This window comes from Stegodyphus dumicola, chromosome 12 (genome assembly GCF_044657685.1).
Source record: "Stegodyphus dumicola isolate Sdum_Otavi_A_Nest chromosome 12, ASM4465768v1".
Classification (NCBI taxonomy): domain Eukaryota; kingdom Metazoa; phylum Arthropoda; class Arachnida; order Araneae; family Eresidae; genus Stegodyphus; species Stegodyphus dumicola.
Window position 1 is genome coordinate 123,684,343 of NC_140779.1, and position 26,451 is coordinate 123,710,793.

Below are 26,451 nucleotides of genomic sequence, written 5' to 3' on the forward strand. Positions count from 1 at the left end.
GTGTGCGGAGGCTTATTCAAGGTTGATTTAAATCCCTCATTTCAGGATTTTACCAGAAGGCATTGGTAACTCCTCGGTTTTACCTCAAAGGCTGAAGTGGAATCCTATTAAAGCATACTTCGAGCTTTTAACAAGCTACTTTGGTAAAAGCCAGGTTTTACTAGTAAAACCTAGGATTTACCAGACTTTAGGATCTTACAGTAACATATCTCCATTCATACTGCATATAATATTTTACTTGTAAAATGTATACGATTCTCTTATATTCTTATATATATTGATTCAAATAATAAATAAAACTTAAATGCAATAATGAAAAACAAGTGCAAATGATTTTTTAGAAAGTACGTAGCTTTTTCATAATATTTATTAAATTATAAAATGAACAAATTATAATTTTTTCACAATTTTTATTTATTAAATTATAAAATGAACAAATATCATTATTTCACAATTCACAAAATTACACATATATACAATAGTTAATATATATTATTAGTAATCTTCCTTTTACTTACTGTTCATTCCTAACCTACTTTTTTTTTTTTTTTTCTTCATTACAGATACTTTAATAATCCCATTAAAATATTCTCGTGCTTTCATGAAAAGCAGTATTCAGCAGAATTAATAGATTTTATTTTAACACCAACGAATGTTGTTAATGTTATCAAAAACAGCAGTATAATTAATTATCAGTTATGTTATGATCATCAGTTATGTTATGATCATGTTATCAAAAACAGCAGTAATATTAAAGAATATGAAGATTTAAAAATTTATTAGAACACTGCTCATATTTTGTTATACTTCTAACTCGGGAAAAAAAATCTTCCGGATTCTACAATTCTGAAGTTTTAGTTACATGCTCCATTACACAACGCATTTGTAATCTAAGTTTGTTTTATTTGGTTATTAATGCAGTTATATGTAATCATGTCGAAACATTTATCAATACGTAATGGATGTAGTTACCAAATAATTTTTTGCCATCAGTGTTTGTTTACATCATGGTATTAAGGATTTTCTATAAACTAAACTTCTCGAAATTCACATAAAAAAGTGGAAAACTGCCAATTATAGTAACCCACACAAATAGTTTGTGACGTATTGTTGCCACCAGTCACGTGACACCCGCTAACTTCCGTAAACCGTCAGCGTTTGTAGTCGCATAATTGTAATGGACTTCATAGAACTATATACAATACAAGACCACAACCGCACACAACAAAATATATATATATATCTATTTATTTATGTGTGTAAATTATATAGTATATGTATTAAAAACACAAATTAAACAGTATTTATTAATTTAACTATCATAATTTATTACAAGATTAATTATTTTGCTATCATAATTTATTACAAGATTAATTATTTTACTATCATAATTTATTACTAGTTAATTAATGTTACTATAACACAATGAGGCACACTGTTATTTTTAAGCTCATAGTTCTAAGAATTCATTTAAGGCGGTGAAGAATAAACCATCCCTTACATATGGACATTTAACAGATAGCAAAGAACAGTATGAGAAAAAATCGGTGAGGTATAATATTATTAATTATTTTACTATCATAATTTATTACTAGTTAATTAATGTTACTATAACACAATGAGGCACACTGTTATTTTTAAGCTCATAGTTCTAAGAATTCATTTAAGGTGGTGAAGAATAAACCATCCCTTACATATGGACATTTAACAGATAGCAAAGAACAGTATAAGAAAAAATCGGTGAGGTATAATATTATTTACCTCACCGAAATGCCTCGTTACCAAAGTGTACGTGGTAGAGCCTTATCATGTGAGGAAAAGTGCAATGACAGAAAAGGATACCGGACGTCCCTTCCAGTCACACTTCATCATTCTTTATTTAATTATTTCAATAACTTTTCAAACTTTTAGTCTGTTTGCTTATTTTTCATGTTCCAAAACGAAAAGTCCCTAGGCCATTTCCAAGTCATTTTCCAGTAGAAGCAGTCCGGCTAATTCTATCTTTGGATTTCTTAACAGTGAGATTTTTTTATGGGGTGGGGTAGTTAGCCCCACACCCAACCCCCAACCTGGAGGACCAGTTCCCTGATATAATAATACCCAGGGGCAGGGTGCCCGGCTGTACCCCCAGACGCTGGGTACCCATTTTAGTCGCCTTTTACGACATGTATGAGCTACATTGGGACTATTCTTTCACACCCGGTCACCACACGGGTATATTAGTAGATTGATTTGTGCTTATTCACTGTGAATAATGTGAAGAGCAAATATTACTTGAGCTGAACATGTAGTACTATCCAGAAAGAGTCCATACAATTATTGCATAAATAGAAATATTAGAGTTAGATTGTGCAGAAAGAAGCCATTATGGAATTTGTCTTTTTTTTACACTACTACACTATGCCATGTAATATGTTCTTTCTACACTACTACACTACTACACTATGACTACACTATGTCATGTAATTGCAGGATACAAAATCTTAAATAATGATGAACATTTTAAGAAACACAATTGAAATACAAAATAGAAACTTTGGGAACTTGAGAAGTAACTGAGTATAAAGAAAATTTTAAATAATATAAAATCTTCAGTAATACCAAAAACTTGGTTAAATAACTAAATAAGCAAAGAATAATATCTACAAGTCCAGAATAAATTATGATATTTAGCATTTAAATGTATAATAAATATGCTTCTTAAATCTCAGCTGCTCAGCAACGATGACACGTAGATATTTAGCAAAGGCGCTTGTAAATGCAATATAGAAATTTCAGGACCTTGAGAAGTAACTTAGTATAAAGCAAATTAAAAATTATATAAAATCTTGAGTAATATTAAAAACTTCATTAAATAAGCAAAGTATAACATATACAAGTCCAAAATAAATTTTGGCATAAAGCAATTTAAATGTATAACAAACATTCTTCTTAAATCTCAGCTGCTCACCAAAGATGACACGTAGATATTTAGCAAAGATGCAGTTTGAGAGAACTTTAAAAATTACTTTTAAAGACAGCATCAATGTTACTTTGCAAGTGTCTGAAGTTTTTTTTTTTTTTTTCTTTATTGGACTTAATATCGTCATTTTTCCTATTGCAAAGATTCTTGAGCATGATATTTGTTGATATCCAAATTATCAGTTTGCTTATACTTTCACTTGTATGACCATTATCACAAATAATATCATCAAAGAGCATTTCTTTTAATTCTAAAATTTTAAAAGTCAAATTTGCAACAATTTTCCTCTGATTTTGTTCCAACAAAAAATCTTCATATTCTTCACTACACAGCTTATTTACAATTAAATAATTATACATAATTATATTTACAATAAATGGTTTTGGCCACCTGAGTCCACCACGATCAAGATTCTTTATAAGATCATACGTTTGATCATGATTAACTGTGGAATTTATTGTAATGTTTTGTTTGCAGGTACAGCATTTCACTTTCTTTAAAACTGCATTACAACAGTAACCACCCAAATAAGTCAGAACTGGCAGATGGCTACTAATGCCCTTCACATCACTCTCCATAATATTTAATGATGGGTAATATACTGTATTATCTAATTCTATAATATCATGAAGATTATCATCATATTCAAATGATGTTAAAGGGACAGTAGTATTTTTAATAATCAATTCTAACTTAATACTTGATTGTATTCTTAATTTTTTTTCACATTCTAATAACTGTCTCATTGAAATATGATACTGAGAACCAGAAAGTTGTCTGTATTTACCAAACCGGGCTTCAAGAGCATCAGTCTGAATTTTTCCTGGAAGTATATATTTCATTCCAAGCTCTTCAACACAATATCTAGTCAACTCCAGTATACCATAAGTAGTTTGTTTGAGAGCTGCATGAGTTTCTTTTGTAAACATGCCTGTTGAACATTTCATTGATTCCCATGCATCTAACCAGTTAAGAAACTGATTGAGGAAAATAACTTTTTGATCAGAATCATCTGCTGTTAATGGCTTCATAAATTCACTCTTTTGATGTATACCTTTAAACATAGTTTTAACATTCATAATATCCCACCATTTGCATATTATGGATATAAACTCAGATGTATCTGAATAGTGTGGTATTTCATGTAAAGGACCCAAATGAATCAGACCTTCAATAGTAAATTTATTGAAAATCTTAAGAACCAGTTTAATGTTTTGTTTCTCTAAATTAGAAGGTGAAAGACTTTTTAGAGTTAAACCATTAGAAAATGTAATCAGTTGGTCATTTTCAATTTCATGTAGCTTTCTCAAAGACATAAACGAAGCAGTTTTGAAGTGCTTCTTTGAAAGATCTTCAATATTTGGAAAAAACATACATGTACCAGGATTTTTCTGGTTCAGCCAATTGTTCCTTATATTTTTAAATAAATGAACTGCATCTATTATGTAGAAAAGAAGCCTATTCCCATTCATTGCATGTTTGTAAACAAATGAATTACCTGGTGGATTTGAAAACAAACTCATGGCTTTTCTATTTATTGCATTGTTGTCTGTAATAACACAAATAACAAAAATTCCCATATTTTCAAGACATCTAATCACTTTTTTAATTACATAATGTAATGTTTCAAAATTTATTATGTTAACAGGCATAATATGTACTACCTCTTTGAATGAAGATTCCAAACTGGATATCATAAAAGCAAATGCACTGGTTGCCGGACTGGAAGAATCAAATGCAGCCCCAACGACAGAGCCTCCTTTGTAATCAAAATATGGCTGAACATAAATTTCATCTACCAAAAGAATCACTTTTCTTTCTCGATCCTCAAGGAAAGTTACACGATTTTTTATATATTTTAAAAAATTTTCATCAATAGTTTCATTACATGGTGACAATACTAAATTGCTACAAATTTTTTTTAAAGTCGAAGGATGAGGCATAATAATACTGCCACTATCCCTTAAAAAATTATATGCATGTGGTGATATAGTATTTAACAAGCATGCTAACACTAGTACATCAGGATTGTATCTAAAATTATTTTTAGGGCAAAGTAAAAGATTCATCTGGTCTTGCAAAAATTTAATAATGCTCTCATTTTTGTCGTTAGAGATAGTTTGCAGTAATTCATTAATTATATCAATTATGGTTAATTTTGAATTTAACTCTTTGGTTTGAAGATTAGCCAATTTATCTAAAACAGTCCTAATTTCATTAAAATTTGTAACTTTATGTGGGAATGTGTAAGGAGATAATTGCATAATAGATTTTTCTTTAATAAATACAGACATTTCTTGATTGTCATTCACAACTACAGAATAATCAATTGATGGCCCAGGACTAAAAACAATATGAATAAAGCAAACAGTTAACTGTGTATACATGCCAAAATGCTGATATTCCATAGCGATCAATACATGACGAAATATCATTAGAACAATTAATTTTCAAATCATTATTATACATTTCATATTCTTTAAGGCTTTCACGCAATGCTTTCTGTAAATTATGGCACTCTCGGGCAGTTTTTTTTGCATCAGGATCTTCTCGTACAATGGTGCAACTTTTTGAACTGTATACAGATGGATAGTCCTTAAATATTGATGGCACTGTATTTTCTTTTAATCTACGCACCTGAAGTGGAGCAGAAATTAAAATTCCATTCTTAGAATCAAATGCTGAAGCTTCAACTTTAAAATCACTTTCCTTGAAATGCAATTCACAAACCTTTAGAGAAAATTAAAAAAAAAAAAAAAAGAAAGAAAAAAAAAAAAAGAAAAGAAAACATTATGTTAATAGTAATAGTTTAAAAATCATAGGGTTCGTTCTGAGCATTTGTAGTAAAGAATATTCATTTCACAAATAGAACCAGAGAATATTTGCAGTGATTAAAGCTCTATTTCAATCCTTTATTTCTGTATATCGTGGTTTATGTAACAAAATATTATCATTTAAAAATTTCTGAATGAACTCTTATATGTAATTAAAATCTACACTATTAATTAATAACTCTACTTTACTTACCTTTGAACTCTTTTTGGGTGAAAAGTCTTTCCGTTGGATTGCAGAAAGCCACTCTCTCTTCAAATCTTAATTTTTAGGAAAGGAGAATACAGACACTTTTGGTCCTGTTGGGTAGTTTCCCTTACATAATGGTACACAGCATCTACCCGGCATTTTAATAACTGAAATGTTTTTATTTAAATTAATATATAAAAAGGAGTAAATAGTTATGTATAAAATATAAATTAATTATTTTTAAATATAAAAGGGAGTAAATAGTTATAGTGTATAGCTAATGGCATGTAAAATTTTAAGAATAAGCTGTGTTAGCTTATATTATAACATCAAATTTATACAGGTCCATAAAAAAATGTTTTATTCTGAAACAGATCAGGTAATATAATTATGCAAAGCCCGTTTATTTTACGATGGGCTGAAACAACATTATTCAAAAAGAAATTATACATAGCACAGCAGCCTTGTCTCTACCAGAAATAACACATGTATACTAGAACATACGCCTAAAAACGTTGATATAATTAGAAAAATATAACTTTACAGAAGTAAAGTAATGTATTCTTACCTCTCTAAAATACATCCAACCTTAAAACCATAAAAAAATCAAAGTATTCTGCTTCAGCGTTCGCACAACGTAAGAAGCTTCAGCAATCAGCAAAGAGCCACTGCATGCGTTGCGAAGTTTATTATGACCAGAAGTCGTGACGTCACACGAATTTTCGAGCCGCGCGCTTGCGCTTAGGCTTGAAGTAGAGTCGGTGTTGGCTTGCCTCGGTGATTGCAGACCTTAAAGCCCGAGACATCCTTTTTAAGACAGACAGACAGACAAAGTAGACAGATGTCTTTTGTTGCACCCGCTAAGTCTTTCTGCACCGATGGGCGAAAAATCAAGCATAGGGACGAAGGAAAGGTATATAGAAAGGGGGCATTTTCGTATTTCAGAGGAGAGTAAAAAGGAACTTCGTATATTTTATACGAGTTCGAAAGGCCAGGAAGAAAAGATGGGACAAAATAAAGTAAAAAATAAATGGCCCAAAAGTAATGAAGAGGAAAAAATTTATTTATAATTAAAAAAAAGGGCCTATAGAATGAAAAGAAGAGAATTTTGTTACAAAAAAAAAAAAAAAAAAAAAAACCCACGATTGTGTTTATGAGTGCAGTCAAAGTTGTTATCATTTACATTAAATAGAGTCTTCCAGGTGTGTGTAATGAGTGTGTTTTGTAAAGCTGAATAGATGTAACGATGGGGGAAAATTAATAATAAAATAATAAATATTGGGGGTCCAGTCACATAACAGTATAAGTCAAGTTTAGAAGCTAACTTTTGCTATAACAGGGAAACTAAAATTTAAAAATTTTTAAATTTAAACTTTTATTTTTTAACATGGAAACCAATATTAGCCTCTACCTTGAGGCACAGTAACAGAAGACACATAAGATCAAGATACATATAATATCATGCAAAGTTATACATTAAACTAAGTAACATCATCTATTGCGGTTTCCAACATTTTTATATACTCAGTAACACCATCAGATAAGATCATAAATCCAAAACAAGGCGAGAACATATCAGCAAAAATAAATAAGTAAATAAATTACGGAGTTTTTTTTAATATTAATTAATTTAAAAAAAATTTAAGCATTTTATTTATTTATTAGTTTAATGGTGATAATTTATTATATGTGTACTATTTTATCAATTTGAGGCACACTGTATTAATATATGCTTTTAATTTAAATACATAGGAAATATAGATTAAAAGAGCAAAAACTACAACTCTATACATTCATTGAGGCTCGAGATCGTGTTTTCCCTCTCAAGAAATTCCTCAAAGGGGTCCCAATGGGTAGGGCTAACACTACTGATAAGGATAGCGTCCCTACGAGATGGTAACCAAAAAAGAACCACATGATTTAAAGCAATTACTAAGTATTTAATGCCAGAACATAATAAAATGAGCATAATAATAATAATGATCATAATAAATAAATGAATTTAAAGGTACTTTAGTGACAGATATTTGATTTCGCTTAGAGAAAAGAAGTTCTACTTATCTGAACACTCCGTCTTAGTGCTGCAAAAGATTGCAAGGAAGACAAGACCCCCAGGTACAGGAGAACTCCCGGCCTTGAGAACGAGACAATGCAGAGGCTATTCGCGAAAATTTTCTTAAATAAATGAAGATTTTCCGGAAAACACCTTTGAAAATTCAGGAGCTCTTCCAAGATCCTGCCCCCATCGTACGTGATCACAGCGCCCTCACACAAATTAGACACGAGACATCCTTTTTGGCGCCCAAAGTTACGGTTACTAGTTACGGTTGCAGTGAACGATGAACTCGGATCGTTAAGTTAGGGGCGAATTCAAGTGCAACGCTTGTCATGGTAATCGCACTTGCATTGCAAAACCGAATTCAAGTGCAACGCTTTTCGGACACGCCTACTGAAAATACGTCACTACCATAGAGGAATTTTCCGGCTACTCCTGACCTGCCGCAAACTTGGCCTCCCAAGGAGAAATTTCCAGAACCGGCTGGAAACCACTGTAGGCAGCGTGAACCGTGCGCTTGAGATCGTCGTAGGCAGTGGCGGAAGGCAGGAGACCCGGCGTTTGATCGATGGGCAGGGACTGTGGGAATGGCTTCAGGCTTGCCTGCTTGCGTTTCCCACAGCTCAGCGTCAGCCTCCTCGTGGTCCCGCTGGAAACTATACGGTGCCTTGGTCCAAGCCTTGGCTCGTATAGCCTAATGACGCTAAGCAACCAATCCCAGGGGATCGACTGGTGGGAATTTCCGGAACCGACCATTTATGGGAGGAGACACGGGGTTCTCCCAGACCACTGGCTGGACTTGTGTCCTGCCGGCTTCGATTTGTTGGGTAAATAATCAGACTTCACAGGACTAGAACCACAGGTCCATCCTATGGTAGGCGCGGGCTTTGCAGGGACCATACTGGTACTGTCGTATCCGTTGCCTTTGCTGTGGGGGCGCTCTCATGTAGATTTTAAGCGCTGTGCCGGGAGGGATGGCTTCCCGCGCAGCCCTCTGTGTGATGGATTATGGCGATGAACATGAGAAGTCCCTGCGGGCTGTTTGGTGGGTTGGCGCCCCGCCGGCGCAGTCAACTGAGGAAGGCCTCTGTATCATGTTAAGGCGCTCTAGAAGCAGCCAGGTAATGTTGCCCGAATCGGAGTTAATGTTCTATATGACAGATTTTGTTAGAAATGCTCACGTTTTGATAGACTTCAGATAATACTATTGCACTTTTTGAAGTACTTCTCTCGACTTTTAATTGGAAAACCAATCGGGTCTCACGAAAATTTCCTGCCACCGCAAATATCGTTTGAGCAAATAGTTCGCGTTGACGTGTTGAATCATATTTTGTCAAACGATTTTTGGCATTTGAAAGGAAGAGACTTGCTTTAGACCACTGTATTGTGAAATTTGTAAAAAAAATATCGTTATTATTAAGTACAAGGTGTCTGAAATCGAACTATCACGCTACGAGATTTAAACTATCATTTACTTCCAGTTTTATTGCAAAAAGTCAGCTACAGAATGTCACCAAATTGTGTGTATAGCTTTAGGTGTGTGTGTGTGACTATTGCAAAGCCTCGAGGGTTATCTGCCTAAGGGGAGGAATGCCTTCGTGGAGAACTTCCGAAGGGAAACTGTCTCCTATGCATGTTACACATGGGGAAATCCACGAAAACGCCCATGAAGCCAGCCCGTTCGTGGGATTCGAATCTCGTATAGCTTTAGGTACTACTAATGTTTGACATCGTTAAGGTCAGTGCCGTATTTATGTATAAGGTGAACATAGCTTAGGGCCCTCCGAAATATTGTAGCATATCCCATATAAAAAAAATTGACTGATATCCCTCATAAAGGGCCCCATATCTCAAATAGCTTAGGCTCTCGTCAAATCTAAATCTGGTGCTGGTGAAGGTTTGGTATCGAAATTTCAAAAACAAGCATTACGACATTCAAGAGGCAGAGCATTCGAGTCGGTCTACTGATGTTGATGAGGTCCGCCTGCGAGAGTATGTGGAAGAAGTGCAGTATGCAACCAACTGAGAGCTTGTTAAGAAGTTAGTGCCATGTCCATTGGTCGCAGTATGCATCTCATACACTTGACGTAAAATTTGAATCGCTGGGTGCCGCATGAGATGATTCAAGCAGATAAGGACGGACGTGTTTGGGCCTGCACTAAACTGCTCGAATATCAACGCAAGGATAAAATTCTGTACCGGATCGTCACTTGTCATGAAAAGTGGACTTCAACAACACAGGCCAAAAGGAGGGGTTGGTCTGCACCCGACGAGCCCATTGGCAGCGTCGCAAAGGGCAATTTGGCTAACAAAACGATAATGCTTTGTATCTGATGGGATTGCCGGGGTATTATCTACAATATGTATCTGGAAAAAGATAAAGAGCGAGATGCTAGTCTGTGTTGACGCTGCTATTAAGGGCAAACGTCGAATTGAGTTCCGGAGCAAAGAGGTAATGTTCCATCAAGATAATACAAGACCACATGTGTTTGCTTTCACTGACTGGACTCTGTAAGGACTCAAATGGAATCTTTTGTCACACCCCCCATATAGCCCTGACATTGCTGCTTCGGATTTCTACCTTTTTTCACATCTACAGTTACATCTTGCTGGTGCTATCTTCCATTCTGCACAGGACGTCTGAAATGAGGGTGATGTTTTTTGGATTCTCGGCCAACAAGTTTCTATGCCGAAAAACTACCAAAACTTTGGCAGAAAATCATAGATTTGGGAGGTGATTACTGCCCGCACTGAAGGTACTGGTTTCATGTTTTCTCCTTAACTTTAATGAAAACATTAACCAGATATTAATCCATTTAAGTTTTTAAGGGAGACTGTGTTTTATTCCTTAATCTGAAGTGGTTGTAAAGCGTTTTAATGTACTTTAATAATTAGAGATTTTACTTGGCTTTATATTTTATTTGATCTTGTGAATTTTATGCATCCCTTCACATCACGGTTTTACTACGAGGCGTTTGATTATTTTGTTGCTTTTATGTTGTTTCGCATTTTTTTTTCATTACATAATGCATTTTCAACATGTGTTAGCTGATTTTTATAATTTCATACCATTTCTAAAGGAGAGAATAAATTATCATGCTTTTGGCCCATTATAGTCATGTGCCAAAATATCCACCAACTAACCAACAGTATATGGTCATAAACAGACCTAAAATTGTATAAACTTGGTTTTTTGAGATGGATCATAATTCTAGACGGAGCGCACCGGAGTCCTAAATAAGAACGCTCCGGCACTTCTATGTAAGTGAACAATAATTTCAGTAGAAATATGGTCTCGAAAATTTTATTTTTAGCAATAAAATTATATTAAAAATTGCTTATTAAATTTTAATTCATCTCTGTATATTTCAGTGCTGGTTTAAGCTCATTTCCGGCACTGGGCACAGAGGATCTAGGGGGGCCCTTGGCACTGGCAGATCCAAGGAGGAGCGATAACAAATGAAACAAAATTTTAAGTTTTATTGTAAAAATATATATAAAAATAGACAGTATTCTAAAAAAATAATTAGACCAGCATTTGCTATGACTACACATAAAGCACAAGGACAATCATTTAGAATTAGGACAATCATTATCAAAGCTAAGAAATAGATACAATTTAAAAATCACATTGCCCGTAAATTCAAAATAACATATTACAAATGTAGTTTACAAGGAGTTATTGTAACCAGATTAAAGGAAGAAATACTTTTATGAAATATGTATACTTAAAAAAAACTTTTGAAGATGAATACTATAAAATCCATTCTCAGAACGGGTAGCTCTGCTACTAGTACTACTAATAATTTACCTTATTCACTACCATCTGCTATCCTGCAAACCAGTACAGTAATCTATCGTTTTGTTTTTCTGGCAGTCCACACTCCATTATTTATATATAATGTTTGTGTCGTGTTACATATTTGGTAAGGTACTGTCTGTAGTCTAATTCATCTGCCTGCTTCCTGATGTAAGACTCATTATAGTTGTCATCCCACTCTTACCACCCGGATTTTGTATTTAATTAACCGCAAATTTGATATAGACAAACAATATGGACATGGATGTGCAGGTGAGAGGCGCGGATTATTTCCACAAAACTATTTATAGTTTTTCTATCGAAATTTATAACCAAAAATTCTGGTTGGGTCCAGCTTATCCGGGCTATTTTATATTATTATTATAACTCTATTTTTATTTATATTATTATTAGTTTTTAAATTATTAATGATTCTCATAGCCATTTTATTTATTTATTTACTTTTTTCCTCTTTCCTGACGGTCTTGCATAGGGCTCCGGCATTTTAGAAACTAAACCCTGGTCATAAAAGACAAAAAACAAAAACATAGCACCAAAATGTATCAGATTTTGCAGATGAATTAAGGCTGTTTTTCCCAATATTTCAATAAATTATCAGCAGCTGTCTAACTATACTACATTACAAATATGAAAATAATTTGGGAAACTTTTCCTCCGGTGCGTATCAGTGCATCCCAATATATAAAGCCCCAGAAGAATGCAGTTTTGTGAAGCCAATAAAAAAATATTCACGATTTTCAACAAATGACGGAAAACTAACAGTTCTTTCAAAAAATAATAGCATAGGAAAATGAGTAGTTAGTTAAGGTATTTTCTGCTCTAAAAACAAGAAAATTAATTAATTTAGGGGGAAAATTATTCAAAGAGAAAGGAAAGAAATAAAATGAAAAATTATGTAGCATTTGTGAATGAAAATTACTCTTAGACAGATTTTAATGCAAATTGATCAAAAGCATGTACTGTGATTTGCTAGATTATACAGAAAGTATGCCAGACATTTTGAGATTTATTAATTGCTATAAATATTTTCCATTAGATGCTATTTCACTACCTTGTTGTAGAACAGCAATTTGCAACTGTAAAGCAGGGAAATGTGATTAGTTGCAGCTTTTCAGCCACATACCAGCAAGCCATCATTGTACCTTTTACACGAATTAGATGACTGGCTATTAATATCATATTGATCACCAATACGACATTCGACAGTTGAATCAGGATTCACTTTTTCTTCATAACTAGACTCGGACATTGCGACTATTGTTTAGTACAACAAAAATTATTCCTTAGTTAATAATGTCTTAAGCCATTCATTTCATTACACCAAGAATCTTAGCACCTTCACATCAATCCAATCTCTCTTGTCAGAACAGCTGTTATCAAAGGGTTTTCAAAGATCCACAGGAAATCACATCCAAGCAATCTTAAAAAAAAAACTGTCTTCACTTAAAATGGAATATCTGCAATTCCTTGTCAGAATGTTAAATGTCTTGAAATGTAGTGTTTTCCTTGTGCTACTTTATTTGAAAGTAGTGATTACACATTTCCATTTTTTCTTTTCACCCCATGCAAAAACTAACATATTTTTTTGTCTATCATCCTATCTGTTAAACTCAATTCCTTCAAAACTTTCGGTACTGTTCTGTTATCAGGATCAGATTCAGAAATGTATGTATGGATGTATGTGTTCATGTATGCATATATATATATATGTATATATGAATGTACGTGTGTATACATGTACATTTCTGAATCCAGTCCCGGTAACAGAACTGTACCAAAATTTCATTATAAAACACAGTTGTTACTAATAAATGCACATGTGTAACTGTGCATTTATTATCATTATTTTATATTATCACAAATATCATTATTTTAAAAAAATATTTTTATTTCATATAATAATCAACAGATGATAAAATAACAATCAAGAAAAACTATGATAAAGCAAAACTGAGCATAGGTGAACTTACTATCCTAAGGAGGGTCCAGACCCCAGACATAGAACTAAGATGTCCTAATTTTCACAAAAGGGAATCAGAAAATATTCTAAAAGCACTTATTTTTTTAAAGGTATCCAAATGTACTGCATAGACAATCATAAAAACAAGTGCCATTGGGATTTCATGAGATATGGTCAAAACTATATTGAAATCTACATAAATTAATTTACATTTATATCTTTAAACAGACACAAAAACATCATGTAAGCTCTTATTTCAATATTAATAATAAAAAAAAATGTCAGCAGAGATTTTAATGGCTAACAGAGAAAAAGAAATTGATTATAAAAAAGTCCCTCCTGAAACAAAAATTTTAACTAGTTTTACGAGACTATTTAATATCATTAACATTAGAAACAGTCCCAACACTGACAGACATCAAGGCCTAAATATGAAATCGAAACAATATTCATCACAGCAATTTAATTACTAAATTTCAATATATAAAATTTTGAAAGTATTAAATTATAGGGTTTTTCTTAATTTGCATAACATATTTATTTTAAGTTTTCCTGCTCTCAACTTCTCAAATTTCCCTTCACATTCTCTCGCCAGGATGTGAATTTAAAATTAAGTGAAGTGCTATTTAAACGTGTGATTATATCAGTTTATTCAGAGCGTGTTTCGGTAGCCTAGCACACGTCTCGTTGTAATTTCGCGGTCACTCGAGTAAGCCTTTTGGCCTTATATGTTTAGTATCACACCGATTAGAATTCTGTGAGTCCATCTCTTAAGAGTAATTTTGAAGTGTGTTCTTGCACCCATTTATTTTTCAGATTTGATTTATATTCTCGTCTACGTTTAAGTTATCGCCACAAATAAACGGTGTTTTTGTAACGCACGAAGCCGTCCTGCCTGTTATTTTTAGTTTGAGTTAACTTTCTGAAGCCGGCTGGTACAGCAGTTGTACCAGGAAAATGACTTTCCTTAACGCCGGCTGTGGTACAACTGTCGTACCAACCATTCTCTCCCTATTTTAGAGAATCGTCTTCTGTAGGTCTCTGAGTGGTACATTGTCACTGCTCAGAATAGCCGCTGGCTACGCATTATTTACCTCTTCTTTACATTTTGGCAAAAAACGCAGGTTTCGTCTTGCGCCAATATACTTGAAAATCAAATAGAGGCCATCTCTAATTTTTTTAGTACTGACTTTTGCTATGATTAAAACGTCAGAAATTTTGCACGCTGTTTAAGCTTACCAGATTTAATGCTTTTTAATCACAGCAAATAAGAATAAATTATTTTTTTTAGATTTAATGCCCTTCTAGAAAATAGCTAAAACCGCTTTTACCGTTTACTTCCTTTTTTTACTTATGAAATATAAAATTTTATTTTGACATTTTTTTGGGGTGCACAAAACCCTTTGTCAACTCTTTCAAAGTGCTTCTATTATGTAGGCAATTTTGTCCGATTTATCAGGAGATAAATAAGAAACTATTGTATGCATAATATTTTTTGTGATATTCATTGATTGTAAATTAAATAAAATCAATTTATCTTTAGACCCTCTTTTAGGATGAGATCTGTCAAAAAGTATTTAAATATCAGTAAAGCTCACGTTACTTCTAAATTGAATCAAAACATCAGTTACATTGTAAAAAATTTCGGCCAGTTTTATTTGCTGAAATTCTTATACTCCTCAAGAGATAAAGCAAATTCAAACAAGTTAATAATAATAATAATAATAATAATAAATCTTTAAAAAAGGTTCTTATTTTGTCTGTAATAAGGTGTATGTCAACTAACTATTAAAGGTATGAGAATTAGGATTGGATTACGGAAAAGCACGGAAGTGCTATCTGCTTATGGGATGTATGCTTTCCTGTAAATCTTTTTAAGAGAAAATTGCTCGCATTTACGTTCCTGGTGGAAAACTCCACATGTAATCAACCCATTCTTCGGGTTTGATTGGATTAATTTTGTTCGCTTACTGAATTCCATCAAAGCTCACAACAATTACCTGTATGAGGGGAGGGATGCCTTCGCGAAGGACTTTCTAAGGGAAGCTGGCTTGCATTTACGCTACACAAAAACCATGAAACCAATCCTTTAGCCGGATTCAAACCCGAGCAAGCTACAAGTGTTCAGCCACCTTTGCCGCTCTACTGAAGGGCCCGTAAAAAAAATTGATAAAAAAAGTATTGAAATAATCGGTTTAATTTACTAACCTATATTTCTCAATCGACAGTACATAAATTACGCATATGAGGGAATTATTTGTGAATAAATAAACTGTATTGCACTTTTCTCCACTATTTCATATTACAATGGAATTATTGCATTTCAAAGTTATTTCTGATGAATTAATTTTGCTCCGTTCATGATTTTTTATATTTTCAAAGAAAAAATTTCCTACTTTAAATAAAAAAATACATGAGAAGATACTTTATGAAAAATTTGGCGTAAATGGTTTTCTTAATTTTGCTTTGAAAATATTCCAGGGTAATCGTTTTCATTATTGGAAGAAATATGAAAAACAGATTTACTACCTTTAAGTGACAACACCCAGTATGTCCTTATTCTTTTGAAAACGTGAAAGTTTTCTCTTTCTAAAATAAATTAGAAAATATATTATGTGCAAATAGAATATTCGTTGAAAATGAAATAGACTTTAACCTGGTTTTGGATGAAATTTCTACCTATGAAAAGAAATTGACGTATAATTAATTCTTCATGAACATTTAAAACTGTTCTGAAAAATACTTTTGATGATTGCATGTATAAGTCAGAGATTTTTTTTCTCTGCTAACATAAACAAAAGCCAATTTTACAAAGAAAAATTCTCGTTAAAGATATACCTCCTTTGCCTGATAGTCCAATGTAATATCTGTTAAAAGATGAAACGCAACCAATGCAACTCGGATTATACACTCATGTCCATAAATTAAGGATAATTCAGAGTCATTCAGAAATCGAACTCTAAAATAAATATATCACCTGTAAAATCACTACACACATCTTCAAGAATCATATGCAAATTTCAGGAAGTAACCAGATGACACGGATGGTACATCACAATGACGAGAGTGTAAGAGAGTGATATATAAGGAATATAGGCAAAGAAGTAAAATTGTTCACAGGCTCTTTATAACCATTTTAGTGCAATAACCGAATAGTTATGATACAAAGGACGCATTTGGATGATTTTTTACGTGGTAGAATTATCGGCGTCTGGAATGTGGGCGTACCCAACTGGAAGTATCAGACGAACTTGGAATTTCCCAGGAGGTACTGTGTCAGCTCCTTACCATAATGGTTCCCCAAAACTTGCATTTTTACATTCAGTTCTACATAATTACTATAATTTAGGTTTTAAAAGTAAAGTTTGTAGCTAGCCAAAGTAAAAATGTTTGTTAAAGGCCTATAATAAACTAACTTCATGAGATGTATTACAATGAAAGTTTCAGAAAAAAAAATTAAGCTGTTTAAATTTTTTAAAAAGTGTTTACTTAAATGATATAAAATACTAATCGAAAAAATAAGTTTAGGACATATTAATTATTTTGAATATGAAAAACAGGATAAAATACATCACTTACATAAATTTAATACTACAAGAGAATTAAATTTTTTTAAAAACAAATATACTAAATATATCATTCAAAACCAGACTAGTTAAAACTTTAGCTCTCATTATCTCAGACACATCCATTTACTTGAGTTTTCATTCTTTAAATTTTTTTTATCATTTCCAATGGCTTGGCAAAAAATTACAAAAAACTAAAATCTTATAAACAGATTCATGGTATTTTATACAGACACAGTATTTTTATACAAATAAAGCAAAAATAAATTTTCTTAAAACAAACTTTATTACATGAATATTAAATTGTACTAAAAAAAATCATTAAACATTTTAAATCATGACCTGCAGAAGATTTTGGCAAGCTTCAGAAAGCCACTGTTATTTCAACATAATGAAGGTATTAAAAATGAAACAAACAGATTAACACTGTGTAAGATGAAACCATATAACCCGACTAACGTACTTTGGTGCAGGAATAAAAACTCAAAAATCTTGGTCTTCTGTTTCTTTATCATTAAAATATATAAAATTATTTCCTGAACTTACTTTCCTTCATTTATCTTCCCAACTAACTACCATAAATAAACTTTCTGAAATCATATGTATTAAAAGGCTGATCAATATCCAAATGCCGGCTAAGTTTATGCACAAAATCGCATATAAATACCCCACAACTCATACCATCATTTTGAACAGTGTGACTTGGAAATGAAACACACCAACTATCACTAATGTTTAAAATACTATTTATGACCTTTTTGCCACAGCTGAATTTATGAAGATACTGAATTTTGAACCGAGTTAAAACCAAGCGGATCATAAAATTGAAACATTTTATCTTTAATTCTTGCTACCAGTAAAACCCAATGATTATTTTTTACAAGAACTGGAATAAAAAAGAAATCAACAGAAGCTAAATCCTGTTTTTGCCATACAGTTTGATCTTAACTACCTGATGGAAAGAAAGGTGTATGATAACACTCGGCTGCTACTGAAGAAGAACCACTAAGACTAATAAAAAGGAAAGCATTAATAACATCGTCACTGAGCCAGCCAGGCTGAAAATTTAAAGATGCAGATTTTAATGTTTGAATTTCCTCACATGAAATGTATGGATCCAGAGATTTTACATCCAAAAATGTTAGCGGTGTTTCTCCAACATATAAAATGCATTTTGAAATATCCTCATCAATAAGCTTGGGAGTAAAAGTACTTTTATTAATTGTTCACGCTAAATTAATGCCTAATAAATCTTCTTTAACGGTTTTTTTATTCTGAATATTCAGATAAGTTGAAATTTTACGCTTTGCACTTTTTGAAGCAGTTGTACGAAACAAAGTCTGACGGGCTAATTTTAAATTTGGGGGAACACTGACAAATGGCATTTTGTCAGGAAATTCTTTCAGATAGTTCGACTCTATTACACCTTTACAATTAGAAACAATTTCTTTCAAATTTTTTGTTATAGTAGGCAACAATATTTTTTTAACTGTTGGATTAGGCAGCATAACCTGTAATTTAGATATTAAAGTCTTACAATTATCGATTTTATGTTCTAAGTTACATGCTACTGCATTCAAAATAACAGACTTTGTACCTGTTTGTATGGCTGATGAACAGCTTTTGCTTTTATGAGTATCTGTTACGAAGAAGAATGGATCTCTTTGTCTGACTGAATGTACTTTATGAATGTGTTTACATAATGGACTGAAATCTGGACAATTACAATCATATAAATGACTACACAAATTACGGCAAGATAAGCTAATACATTTAGAGTAACAGTGATCAGTTTGAGGACATAACTAATATAAGCATTTAACTGTATACTGAATATTAGAAGTCTGTGATTTTACAGTCCACAATAAAAAACCAGCCCGTTACATTATCAGGTTCAATGTTCCGCCTTACTTTCTTTGGGAACATGCACAGACCTGACTCGGAACAGGGAGCTTATATAAGCTATGTTCAATAACTGTGGGAAGTAGACAAGATACACAGGAAGGGTATACGAAACCCTTTATTTTTTCACTCTTTACAATAATTTCCGTACTTCGGAATACAGAGACCAACTACTTGTGGTCTGAACGTAAGAATATAAAAATATAACTAAACTCTAACTTAAATTTGGAATAATCAACAAGGGCCTACGTGTAAGATTGGCCGGATATTAACAGGAAGCCGTATGTAGTACAGAGAACTGTTAACACTACAATACGTTTAAAATTATCACGAGGATTAAACCTCTGGCCTGGAAGGCAAACAGCAACCGAGTAAAACTTCTAAGGCAAGCGGCCTGCTTCGACTAACTCCTTCCTCTCTCTCGCTTGGAAAAAAGCCACAACTTAAGTACTTGGCGTTTGGCAGAGAAATTTTGCATAAATAAGTTAAAGCTTTTAATTCTGGCCGGAAGTAGAAAATAAGAAGTGATAGTAAAGATTTAAAATAAAATAAACGTTAGTAAAACTTAAGATCCTTACAACATCACTATCTAAAATTTTTATTCCCGAATCATGTCGCTTATTATATGTTGGTGGACAAGTACTCTGCTTGTAATTAGTTTTAATTTTATAGCTGTGAGCCATGTATGTATCCTCTTCAATTTTTAAAAGTACTTCAATTAATTTATCTAAAAGCCTGTTAAATTTTCGTCTAAAATATGTTGTTTTTAATTTATTATGAAACGATTCACAATTCATATTGGTATCTGTGAACGCATGAGGGAAGTTTCTATGGGCCATTGACCAAAGAATAGCACGGCTAAAGTAATGTTCTTCAAAATATTGTATAAAAGATGGTGCAATAGTTCGAAACTCCTGAAGGAAACCATCCATCATCACTATGAGTCGAGCAGAATTGGTTTCTTCAAGTAATGCTACCATATTAAAATAGATTTCATCTTTATGTTTTTCATTAGTAACCATTCGGCACAAATTACGTTGCCAAGCACGATGCACATGCCATTTACGTAACAAATGTGCAATACCAGGACCAAATACTTTATCAAATGCAGGATGGGTAATCTTATCATCATCTGTCATAAGACAATTGACAAAGTTCAGGTATTACACATTTGATACTGAGGAATAAATTATACATTGTATCCTGGTCTAACTTATTTGTAATGAAATGCGCTACAGAATAACCACTACCAAACTCATCAGGAACGATTAAATTTAATAAATAAAAATCATATTGATTTGTTTTGTGAGTAGAATCAATACATAAAATCCTGGAGCAACCTTTAATCATCATATCTTTCTGCTGTTTAGTCTGCAAGCCTAATGCAAAAGACTCATTTGTAGAAGAAAGTTCATCAAGCCCTCTTGGACCGTACAATGTTGGCTTTCCTTGTGGTCTATAAATAAGTACTGGATCATATGATTCTTGCCTGAGTTTTTCAACTATTGTGGCAACTGAAAGTGAATCATCACCAGGAAAGGAACATACTAACGGCTTTTTGTAAGTGTTTATCACTCTTCGTGTTACAAAGACATCTTTATCATATATGCCCTCCGCATTATCCCGCAGTCCACTTCCGTCTCTGATAAATTCTTGAATTTGATCTGTGGATACACCTAACTGTGCATAAGCTTTAATTTTATTACAGCAACTCTGACTAAGTTGGTGGAACCTGCTATTTTATTTTATACCATATTTTAAAACTTCTGAATAAAGAGGTTTAGACAGAACATCAGGAGAATCCAACAATACTGAAATACTGGGATGGTTATGAAAATCAGTCAAAACGCCTGGTAATGCTAAAACATTAGGACGACTATCCAATGTAGTGCAGACATGCGAAACCCGTTTCAAAACACTTGAATAAAATGGTTTCGAAGGAACACTTGAAGGAGCACACGAAACTGAAACACTAGAATCTGATAAGCCTAAACTATCAAGATAACTATCCAAAGTGCTGCAAACAGAAGAAACCCGTTTCAAAACACTTGAATAAAGAGGTTTAGAGTGAGTACTTGAAGTATCTGAAATGACAGAAGCACGAGGATAATTATCCAAAATTGTGATAGGTACAGAAGGATGTTTTCTTGAAACAGTGAATGGAACAGCTTTAGTATTGGTCCTTTTGGCGATTTTTTTATTTGGCGACAAACTTCGGTCGCCAATGTATACCTGGCTTTGAAGATCGGGAAAAAATGGTGGATTGTCAACAAAACCCGATCTAGATTAAATAACAATCCTGAAAAAAAAAAGCTCTTGATCAGAATAAACAGTCTTTCTCTAATTTTCAACATTTCTAGTACTGCTATGATAAATTCTTGAAACACTACCGTAAATGAATTTATGGCAGTGATTATGTTTATGAGTAATGAAATTTACAGAAGGTTAATATTTTAAATTACAAAATATAATATTAATGTATTAAACATTAATATTTTAAGTAGTTAGTTACTATTTATATTATATTAGTACTTAGCTAATATTTTAAATTTACAAAAGGTTAATTTTTATGTTATGAATAATGAAATTTACAAGAGGTTCATAAATGCATTTCAAACTAGTAGTATATGTTACTTTAGTTTCTTAGATTCTGTTATTAAAAGAAAATAAAAAAATATTTCAAAGGAAATCAAATTAAATTATAATGAGCAAGTTTTGTAGCAGCGTTAAAAATACTTTTTATGATTAAATTTTGTAAATGGTAAAAATATTAAGAAGTGTGTATTTTTTAATCCCTAAATTTATTACAAGTAATTTATGTTTATAATTTAAAAGCTAAAATTAAATTATCATAATGAGTAAATTTTGTACCAATGGTAATAATACAACTATCATCATAAATGATGATTTCTGTGAAAAATTGAAACAGTCATTGGAATCCACTAGTGTTGGAGTGATAAGCCACTGAACAGTGGTAGTTCAGGCTGGCTATATGGGAGCTTTTGTGGTTTTTCGTACATGTAACGTGAATCTGAGCCAGTTTCTCTTAAAAAGTACTTCTCTTTAAAAGTACTAAAAGTTCTCTTAAAGGCATCCTTCATCTCCTAGCCAGCATATATATTTATTTTTTATTCATAATTCTCTCTTATTTTCTTATTTCTTAATTCTAAATCTTACTTCTGAAGTGAAGAAGTGTTGCATCTATAGGTCGAAAAATATGGTTTATTTATTTGAATTTAAATTTTACATTTGAACTTAATTATTATCATAAGTTATCTTGCCACAAGTAGTTGACAAGTAGTTGTAAGCACAAAGTGTGCCTTCTGTTCTGTACATCTAAACTTTATGAGAGAATAAAAGTATATCTTAATAAGAATATATCTAAACTTTATAATAATAACATTTAAAGACATTGAAATCAGTATTTAAGTGCTTGCCATGTAGTCAAATTTTTATATATAAATTGTACTCTTACTTTTATTACAAAAAATTCAGATTTCTGTCAGATAAAATGTTTAAGTAATGTAGAAAATTGGCATAAAATTTAAAATAAAAAGTCGACTGTTATGTCAACATACTATTAATAAAAGTAATTGTACTCAGTGAAGGTTATTCATATACAGCTATTAGGTTGTAAGATTTACAAAATTTGAGAACTGTAAATTATAAGCAGTATATTCCATAATCTAAGCAACATTGTATTATTTTATAGTCAGTCAAATTATAAAAATGTTATAAAAGCAATAATTTTGGTCCTGATTTGAACCTATGAATTCATGCAGTTACACATCCCTATAATTCTAATATGAGGCAAAAAAGTACTTTTAGACCATGGTAGTTTTGATCTCCTTAGCAAAGGAAACACAAAAAGTTTACCTCATGCTACTGAAAATGTTTTTTTTTTTTTTTTTTTTTCCTTGGGTGGAGTTTATAATAATATGCAGAGTTGACATATGAAAAAATGTCAAGACTCATGTGATGTAATATTAAAAGCATCAGTTTAAACTATCAAATTTTAGCTTTTTTAAAATATTTTAAATGTTGTGCTGTCCTAACACAAACGTAACTTTAAGAAAAACATGCAATTTATCCCTCCTGCCATCAAAGCTCTGATACCTACCAAATTCGTTAACGTTACGTGGACAGAAATGGCGGCATGCTTCTCAGATCAGTATTTAGGGTTAGCAAGGTTATCATAATTTTACATTTATCGCTCCAAAATGTCGCCAAACAAATTTCTTGCCGAAAAGGACTAATACTAAAGCTGTGCTCAGTGGATAAAGCTGGAAACTCAATAGCGGAAAAAGATGTAGCACTTACCTTTGGAAGGGATTTCACATTCAAAACGCTCTTTATGTGCTTCACAAAAATTCTCCCAAGCTGTGCATTACCCTTACGGTTCAGATGCAATCCGTCTCTTGACAAACAAGTACTCCAATAGTACTCACCAGATCTGCAAAAAGAAAAAGCTTCTCGGCCTTTGAATGCTTCGAAGAGATTAGTGTTTATCCGAGCTAATTTTCTGTGCAGCTTCTTTAAACTGTACGGGTTGAAACCATTCTCGAATAAATTTCGTTCACGCGGGAGGATACCTGAAAAGAGAATGATCTTCGGGTTTAAACGCTCAATAACCTTATACAGACAATCATATTTATGATGAATATCATCCAAAGTGTCACAAGAGTTATTGGTACCAACGTGAACCAAAACTAACTCAAATTGATTGTCTATCAAGGTTATGGTAAAATCCTAGTATACGGTGCGGCCTTGGCGCGATTTTTAAAATTGTCGCCAACACCAAAATGCTCCCAAATGCACTCTCATCCAGAGCATTCAAAATCGGCTTGGTTACCACAATTGGCGCGCTTATTAGTCTCTTAAACCCAAATTTCGCCAACTCTCATGTGCACCGTATACTAGGATTAAGCCAAGGCTATCTTGCGTGTCAACCTTTCAATGAAACCCGGAAAACAATGAAAATGAACTTCATAATCCAGTAAATTCAGCAATAAATATTCTTCTAAATATTTTATCATCGAATCTTCGATTATAAGTATTTTCCTTTTTCCTGTTTGCTTAGACAAAGACATAATAAAAATAATACAAATAACAAAAGAATACAAATAATAATACAAATAATTAAATAATACAAATATTAAGTATAATATTATTAAGTTTAATAATAATTAAAATAATACAAATAATTAAGAATATTAAGAATTAGCAGTGCAGTAAAAAAACTCACCGACGAAAATGGCGGAATACGATTTCTATTTTTACTAGATTTACGTATTTGGCGCCAGTGTCCAGTTTGGCGTAAAAAGATAACCCTCCAACCAATCACAGCAAAGTACACTTTCCCGTAAACATTTGGCGTTTGTCTGTACATAATTGTTCAAACTCCTCCCGTTTCATCCGCTGTTTGAAAAATAGGTGTTTACTTTGGTCGCCGCTTTTTCGGATGGCCCAAACTGTCCTTTTACTATCGATAGGCAGGTTTTTGCCACCGATAATGAAATGGCCGTTGTTTATCGATTACGAAGGTTTTAATGTTTGGATTGGCTGTGTCTAGGAAGTGTCTACCCGTACGACGTCGGACGGCTAGCTCAAACATGGTAAAAATCAAGGAGGTTAGAATAGATGGAGTAAACCTTCAACGTATGTTCCCATGCAATGAAAATGAAGCCATGATACGTCACGATGCGTGACGTCACGACTGATATGGGAGAGTCGTCAGCCATGTTGTTGCGACGCTTTAGGGTTGCAATTTCGGTTGGGGGCCAATCTTTGGCTCTTTAGCGGTATTAGTTAAAACTTTAATTATTTAACATTTTAGGACCTTTTAGAGAATCTTAAGTTCCGATTTTTCGCACTCATATAAAGATGTGTGACTTCTCTCTCGTAGTTTTTTAAAATGACGAATTTCTCATATGATTCATGATACGTTTTTAAAACATTTTCACATATATTTCAAATCCATATATAAGTTACAAAAACTTTCTTGTCAACTTACTTCTGAATTTTCAGTTTATACTTTTACATACATGCATACAATACATGCATAATGTTAGACAACTCAAAATGTACTTTTTGACAAGAGATTTCCCGCAGCTGTATTCTTAATTTCCATGAGATTATAATGGGTTTGAAATCACGTTTTCTTATTTATGTAACTACTTTTCTTTTATAATTCAAGGTAGTTTCATGTATTATATAAAAATTATAAGCCTTTCAATACAGTACTTGTATGATAATTCTTAACTATGCCATTTCAGTACTGATGGAGTTAAGCATATTACTTTTATTTACATTACACGTTAAATTATTTAGAGAACATTAAAGCTGTGGCTACAAATTTGTATGAAGAAAACTTCAGTAATTTTAAGTTTCTAAAGCTTTCCTGAATCAAAAGTTACTTTTTTAAAATTGTAAGCAAATTTTATATATTATATTATATATTTATATTGACGTAGTTTAGCATTTTTTAAGCGTTATCGACTTTCAAAAGTTTAGAAAGGAAAATGGGTTCCATTTCTTGTATATATTAAAAGAAGGAACACATTTCCTTTTATTAAAGTATATATAAAAAATCTGATGTGTACACCACATGACTTCCTCGTACGGAATATTAAATTATACGCAATTTTTCTTGCATTTCATTTAAACTCTGGCGCTAGATTCACTCAACAGTATTATATTTGTTCATATTATAACTGATAATGCACAAAATTTATATCATTTAAAGAATAGAATTATCTAATCGTTGCCACATGTTCTATTCAAATACTATAATAAAGCTAGAATGATGTATAAAAGAAATTAAGCAAACAAAACAAAAAAGAAACAGTTTTTCACAGACGATTGAGTATTTTTCATTCAATTAATTCAGTTCTCACTTCGCTAGAAGGCAAAAATATATAAAAACTCAAAATATCTATATTAAAAATTACAAAGTAAATCTTAAACACTTATTTCCTCGAAAAAATTACAGAAAGGATTAAGCAAGATTTAATTGGCAATAATAAATGAAGACGATATCTTAGCTAAGTTTCTATGGATTGGCAACAAATCCACTAGTCTGCTGTTTCAAATGTAAACAATCAATGGCCGCCATAAAAAAACGCTTAGCGGCACTTAAACAACTTTAAAATTGTTGATAATTCT

General features: G+C 32.4%; 1 protein-coding gene across 3 annotated transcripts in view; it reads right to left on the reverse strand.

Moving 5' to 3' along the window:
- Positions 1-349: 349 nt before the first annotated feature.
- The window catches only part of LOC146993754 (uncharacterized), a 28,103-nt gene continuing 2,001 nt past the window's right edge, over positions 350-26,451 (reverse strand). Inside the window, exons 2-4 of one of the 3 annotated variants that reach the window (XM_085806908.1) lie at positions 23,608-23,879; positions 5,990-6,150; positions 350-5,692 (exon numbers count right to left, since the gene is read on the reverse strand). In XM_085806908.1, the coding sequence (XP_085663034.1) occupies positions 2,998-5,397 (2,400 nt within the window). In that variant the 5' untranslated portion in view covers positions 5,398-5,692; positions 5,990-6,150; positions 23,608-23,879 and the 3' untranslated portion in view covers positions 350-2,997. Of the gene's footprint in view, positions 5,693-5,989; positions 6,151-6,551; positions 12,638-23,607; positions 24,951-26,451 lie in introns of those variants that run through there. The other 2 variants (XM_085806906.1, XM_085806907.1) reach the window with 2 other exon arrangements.